Below are 6,606 nucleotides of genomic sequence, written 5' to 3'. Positions count from 1 at the left end.
CGGAAGTACATGAGGTTAAACCTGTGGCACTTCCCACACACGTGGTCATCTTGACTGCAAGAAGCATCTATGAATTCCCACGTACTGCAGGCGGTGCAACACCCAGGGCTGAGCTAGTGTTAGCTCACCCTAATTGTTAAACTGTTCTTTTTGCTTTACAAAAAAACTGAGACACTCAGTATAATTGATCATCTCCCTTTTTAAATAACATTTTGTTCTAAGATTGGAATTTGTTTCCAACCCGAGGATGGAAATATTATCCATATTATCACCATGCAGACTTTCCAGGACTCACCCGCCCACTTTCTTGTGTTTCCTTGGCAACCTATGTTGGGCCAGCAACGGGTGAATTGATTATGAATTGGAAACCCTAAGTTACAGCAAACTGCAACCTCCAAAGAGCAACCTCCCACCCCCGAGCAATGCGCAATGGTTGGAAGTCCTGCAACCCACTGTGTAGGAGAGGCTGGAGAATGAATGTGGGAGTTGCCCCTTCAACTTCTTCACTTCAAAATCGGTCATCTTCTGAGGTAGCTACCGACAGTCTTGAGTTAGAATGTGTGTTTATATTGTTAGGCAAAGGTGGTTTGATTTGAGTGGCGAATCGCCTTATTTTTACACGAGATTTGGTGTTGCATACTCATGTACTTCCGTTTGAAAGTCTCAGTGAAAGTTCCAGGTACTGTCCTTGCACTTTCCCTGGAAGGCAGGACTCACACACTCTGTCATTTTGGAATAAACCAAGGCAACGCCCACTACCCTACCCTCCCGGTTTTGCAGACCGCTGCCCGTCATTTCTGCGCTCACCCTTCACACAAGCCAAAAGATAGTTTGGGAAGAGCAGGATGTGAATGAAAAGGGACAAGTCCTGACTTTGCATATTGCGCTATTTCCGGCGCACCGTGGCTGAGGTTACTGCAGCCAGCGTGCACTGAAGCTGCTGCCAACATCTCGACAGATCAGTGCGGTGGAGCCACGGGTTTCTCTCTCTCTCTGTGTCATTCTCCAGTCTCGAGCACCACAACCCCCTCCCCTCTCACACACAAACATCTGGATTGCCCCGATGACACCCAGTTCGGTCTTTGCCTCAGTCATGCTTTGAGAGATCTGTCTTCTGTCTTCGCCTTCTCCCTCCTCCCGTTTCTGTCTGGCGTGCAGCGCCAAAAAAAAAACTGGTCACCCATGGCTTTGGTTATGGAACCCATCAGCAAGTGGACGCCCAAGCAGGTGGTGGACTGGATGAAAGGTACTTAGATTTCGTGCATCACATTGAAACTGGATTTAAGATGAGCAGTGTCGTAGCTCTTGTCAGTTTTTTTTGCCTCACGTTTGCAGATTGGGTGGGTGGGGGGCGGGCGGTGGAGGATACAATCGTGTCTTGCAAAATGCACGGATAGTAACAACTAACCTGGCAAATACTCGAATGTGAAAAACCATGCCCAGTAACGCACAGGGCACCATTGAAACCTGGGTACCACATCTTCCAGCTAGTGAGTTCAGGATTCCCCCAGCAGCCTGTGCCGTTTGAATATTGCATATGTTAAAGGATAACTTAAAGCCGTTAAGAATCTAAAGCCGGTTTGGCTTTAGGACGCCGAGCTCTGCTGCGATGCGGTATGAATTGGAAACAGCACTGTTTCACAAGCCGCCAGTGTGAGATCCGGGACGGGCGGGGGGATTTCTGCCTTGCTTAACTACCCTTCTCTGCTCGCCCCACTGTTACGCTGATATGTATTGTGCATTCGCGTTTGCACAAGTATTTTTTTCTTTTTCTCACTATTCCTCTGCCCGTTAACCACCTACAGTGTTTACATCAAACCATTGGAATTATGGCCAAACTAATGCCATCCCCTGAACAAATTGATCAATACTGCAATACGTATTCCAGAACTAGCGGAAAGCTGAAGTACTTGATGCTTTGGACGGGATTCAAGGAGCTTCTTTAATCAAACAAACAAGCGCACAGTCTTGGGTATATATTGTGCTGGATATGGGAGGGTCTCCCCTTGGAGTTCGGGACTCCTACATTCACAGATCCGGCTCCCCTAGCACTTGGTCTGACTTGGCCTGAAACGAAGATGCTAATTTCCAGGAAGGCTGGGCATTTGGGACAGCTTCAGGCTTTGTATTAGTCTCACTGTTAAGTGCCGGGAGTTCAGCCAGTGCCCTAGAGCACGCCTGCTGAGGAATCACGTACTCATTCTCCATTAGGAAAGGTGAACGGGGCCCAGAACTCTGCCGTAGGCGATGTACAGTCAGCATAAATCATTACATCTGAAGTAGGAAATATCTCGATCAGTGAGTGACAAAACAGAGGGTGCAGTCTTTCACAAATTAGTTGCTGGGTTCAGTTCAGCCTTGGAAGAGTGGGTGATCCAGAATAACCTTTCATCCGTTACACTTAAAGAAAAGCTCTTTTCATAATCTCCATTTAGGATGGGCCTGTCCATCATCAGACCAACTCGGCAAGCTTTGTCGGAAAGGCCGCAGATTTGTCTGTTTCTCGACCAGCGACGGTATCCCCACATTGTTTTATTCGTTGCATGTCCATCAGTTAACTCGTTTTTTCTACAATGCCAAGTGAAATCTAACCCGAAAAGCTACATAGAAAGCAGTGAATCCCTAATTTCCATGCGGTGGTTCCCATTCATGTTTTGGGCTGATTTATATGTGTGTGTGTGTGTGTGTGTACGTGTCACGAGATTGATGAATCATTCTGCACTCGCCCACGTTTGGAGACCGAAATGGGGGATTCTCCTTTGGCTCCGTAGTGAGGTGCAAGCCGAGAATAGGACAAGGCTAGACTCAGGCTGCAGAAATATACAGGGAAGCGGAACGACCACTGTTTGATACAATTCCCCTGATGACTGGTGTGCACCCAAACAACTGTCCCTGCATCCCCCTATCCTCTCATTCATTACATACATATTCCAAACACTTGAGGTTTCGTTAGCAATGAATAAACAGAAACAGCTCGGATTCGTTCACATCTCTACAGTGAATGTTTTAAGAGCTGATGCACTTTCGCCTTCATTGTCATACCCATGGCGTCTCTCCCCCGTCTCCTGTCTGTTTTCCTCTCTGTGAATGTATCGGTATTTACACCCCCCGCATTACCTCCCGATTCCAACTTTTTTAAGACAGTGATAATTTTATTGACATCATTATCAATGCGACTAATTAACGTATGTCGATAATCATTCAAAACAAAATCACGGAGGGGGGAGGCTGAGATTTAAATAGAAACGGAGACAAGTCATTTCTCTAATAATGTGACACAACCCTCGTCAATTGTAGTGCTGTAACGATCAAAATAACACGTTGGCGCGTCAAAATTTTTAAATTTAAACATGAATTCTTAGACAGCGATTTGCATTTTGGACCAGCTATACACGATGTGACGGTATCGCAGTTGCAGACTAGTGTTTTGCTTTGTTTCAGTCAGATCCTCTCTTGGTACGCATACCTGTATGCAAACATATAATTAAGGAATTGGCGTCTTTCCAAAATAATTCGGGGGTGGGAGGAGGTAATGTCTGGCCCTGAGTGAAACGTGAACCGCTTCGATTTGTAAACCGTGCAGTTTTGTGGTTTCCCCGCTGTGTAGTCCGCCGAGAGAGACAGTAGGGGAGAGCAGCGCCGGCAGTCCTGTTAGCATTCAGCTCACACACGAGGTTTGCCTGCATCTCTCCATCACACAGCAACGAGCCGTCAGTACGGAGCTGCTTAAAGCAACTCAGTGGCTACTTGTAGCAGGGGTGGTCGGGGAAGGATGAATGCGTCACCACTGCCTCAATTTAATTTCTCGTGTTTCTCGCAGCCAAAGTGTGGGGAGTAACACGCACCCCCATTACAAATTCAATGCCAAGGATCAAAAGGCAGTTGGGAACTGCGGCTTTCTTTTGGTGGTGAGTCACAGCGCCGACCTGCCTCGCCTCTCGGGCAATCCCTGTCGTCCCTTTGGGTCGACAGATATCCCCGGTGTGTGTTTGTTGTGTGTGGAGATTTTTATGAGGGAAGCAGGGACACTCGGAAGGTTTTCTCTCTCCCTTTTTCAAACGAAAACACCCCTCGGAAGGTTTTCTCTCTCCCTTTTTCAAACGAAAACACCCCAAAACATTCATTCCGTTGTTCTCTAAATTAACCCCTTTTTTATAGTTCTATTGATTTGCGGAATTCAACCCCCTGGAAAATGGAAGCCCCCACCCCCCACTCTGTTTCAATGTCTGCCAGACACAACTTTCACCAAACAATGAACAAAATATATTTTACTAATTTCAACTGAACCTTTTATCCCAAAAGCTACCCTTTCTGCTTTGAGCTTTGTTTCGGTCACTTTAACATTTTTTTTGGGAGCCTTTTCATTCAGTGAAAGTAAATGAGCGCGGATTTCTTGCACTTAGGAAACACCCCACACATGAAGACTGCAATGATGTGCATCTCGTTTTATGCTTTTGATTATTTGTCATGACATTGAATGAGGAGATGAATCCCGTAGACCATTCGTGGGGGATTGAAGTTGGCATGAAATTGGCACTGAATGTGAAATCATTCATTAGAATCATTTTTATGTTATTTGAAATAACCTAGAACATTAAATAGAGAAAGAGGCACGTTGTTCTCAAGAGTGGGTCTCTTCCACAAGGCAGGCTTTCAGTTCTTCCCATATAGCTTGAGAGGGGCCACTTGGCATAAACCCTGCTGACCACACAAACCTCTTTTGCCATTACTGCCTGTCATTGGCGTGTTGGAAGGATTTTGCAGGTTGACAGTAAAAGTGTTAGCCACATTGAACACACCTCCCTTGGCTATCAAATCCTGGAGTGGGCCTTGAACCTGGAGCTTTTTGCTCAGGGGCAGAGACACTACCCAGTGCACATGGAGCAGGCTGGGCGAGCCCCCACGTGCTGGCTGAGCGCGCAGCCAAAGCCATCTGAGACCTTAGGATGGTTGTGCTCAGCCCCGAGTACGCATGTGGGCTCGACATGGCTCAGGGTGCGGTGGGATCCTATCTGAGCGTTCCCCTGCTTGGACAGAATTTGATGTGGCTATGCCAGCGTTCACGTTGGCCCAAAGCCTAGACCACACTCTTCTTCCCCCCCCCCCCCCCATCCCCCCCAGATCAGGTGCCCCACTGCATGAGCTGCCTCACGGAAATGTCCTTCATGCCCTTTTCCACTGCATGGAGGCATTTCCTGTACAGGCTGCTGCTGCACACCTTCCATTACCGCATCCTCGCCTGTCACTCATACACCTTGGCAGACCTTGTTGCCGCTGGGTGGTGGAAGTGCCCAATGGAGGTCCGTCTATGGAGGGATTGCCCCCAATTATCTTGGGGACCTGGGGTGGAGGGTGCCGCATGCAGCGGTGCCATATGATTGTAGGTTTTTTCAGTACGTGGGCTCCCAAGACTGCTCTTTCTGTGGCCTTGTTGAGTCCGTGGATTGTGTCTGTGTCTTGTGTTATAGATTGCACACCCTTTTTGGTTTCCTTAAGCATCTTTTGCTGATGTTTTGTTTGCACTTCAGTCCCAAGCTTGTAATCTATGGGCACCTGGTGCGGAGAGGGGCGGATCGGGATGCCGACCTCCTCGTGAACCTGCTCCTGGGCCTGGCGAGACGCACCATCAATAGGTCCAGGCAGCGGGTGATCGACGGGGTCGTCCATCCTGACTATCTGCCCCTCTACCGCGACTACCTTCATGGCCAGGTGTCCACAGGTGCAGTTGACACCTTCTATGCCTGCTGGGCACCGCAGAGACTGGGGTGCATTATAGACCCCCACAGACACATTTTGATTTAAAGTTTTAAGTTTCCTTTCGATTTTGGTTTTTGTTCGGGCCATCCATCCCCTTCCTTTTGGGGGCTGCCCCTTTTAATTTGTCCCTCAGTTAATTTGAGTTTGTTTATTTGATTGGCATGCAAAAGAGCACTTGTTTGGTATGCAAAAAAGCTACCCACTGCACTATAAGACCTTTTGTGGATCCCAGTACTCAATCAATGGAGGATACTTCCTGGCTGCTGGAGAAGAGCTTCAAAGAAAGGGGAAGGATCGGGTTGTCATTGTCCATAGGAACCAAATTTGGAATGAGGTTTTCAGCAGCCTGAGTTTGAGAAGCTGAGTTTCAAGTTAATAAGAAGAGCCCCAAATATAATAATTTCTGCATTATTGCCAGGCCCACATGCAAATTAGCGTAGAGTCAAATGGGTAAGTATGTGGGGTGGGGGGGGGGGTGCGTTTTTAATTCATAGCACCAACAACAGGGTAAAGAGGGAATTGTTCTGTTGCGATTGGCTGTACTTAAACCAAAATAACGGTGTACAAAATAACCAGTGCTCTTTCTCAGCCTCTAAATCAAGAAGTGGAGGGGAGCAGTATTATTCGGGTGAGGAGAAGTTTATAATTGTAAAGAAAAAAAGTCAAGTATGCAAAGCAGCATTCTCTAAAAACAGTGTAAAGTTATTTGAGAAAAATGGAATGCAGGAGTAAACTAAAAATATAAAAACATTGCAAGATCTTTGACTAATATGTAAAAAGAAAGGGAGTAGCATAAGTAAATGTGGGTTCTTTAAGAGGCACAGAAAGGAGAAAAAATAAAGGAAAATG

The 6,606-nt window shown here is 46.9% G+C and overlaps 1 protein-coding gene across 1 annotated transcript in view; it reads left to right on the top strand.

Annotated features, from left to right (window-relative positions):
- The first annotated feature begins 1,035 nt into the window (after positions 1-1,035).
- The window catches only part of LOC145342123 (connector enhancer of kinase suppressor of ras 2), a 711,051-nt gene continuing 705,480 nt past the window's right edge, over positions 1,036-6,606 (top strand). Inside the window, exon 1 of the mRNA XM_080187363.1 lies at positions 1,036-1,246. Coding sequence (XP_080043489.1) covers positions 1,183-1,246 — 64 coding nt within the window. The 5' untranslated portion in view covers positions 1,036-1,182. The remainder of the gene's footprint in view (positions 1,247-6,606) is intronic.

This window comes from Carcharhinus amblyrhynchos, chromosome 4, assembly GCF_965287045.1.
Source record: "Carcharhinus amblyrhynchos chromosome 4, sCarAmb.v2.hapA, whole genome shotgun sequence".
NCBI classification, from domain to species: Eukaryota; Metazoa; Chordata; class Chondrichthyes; order Carcharhiniformes; family Carcharhinidae; genus Carcharhinus; species Carcharhinus amblyrhynchos.
The sequence above is the reverse complement of the archived record's forward strand: the minus strand, read 5'-3'. Positions and strand labels throughout refer to the sequence as shown.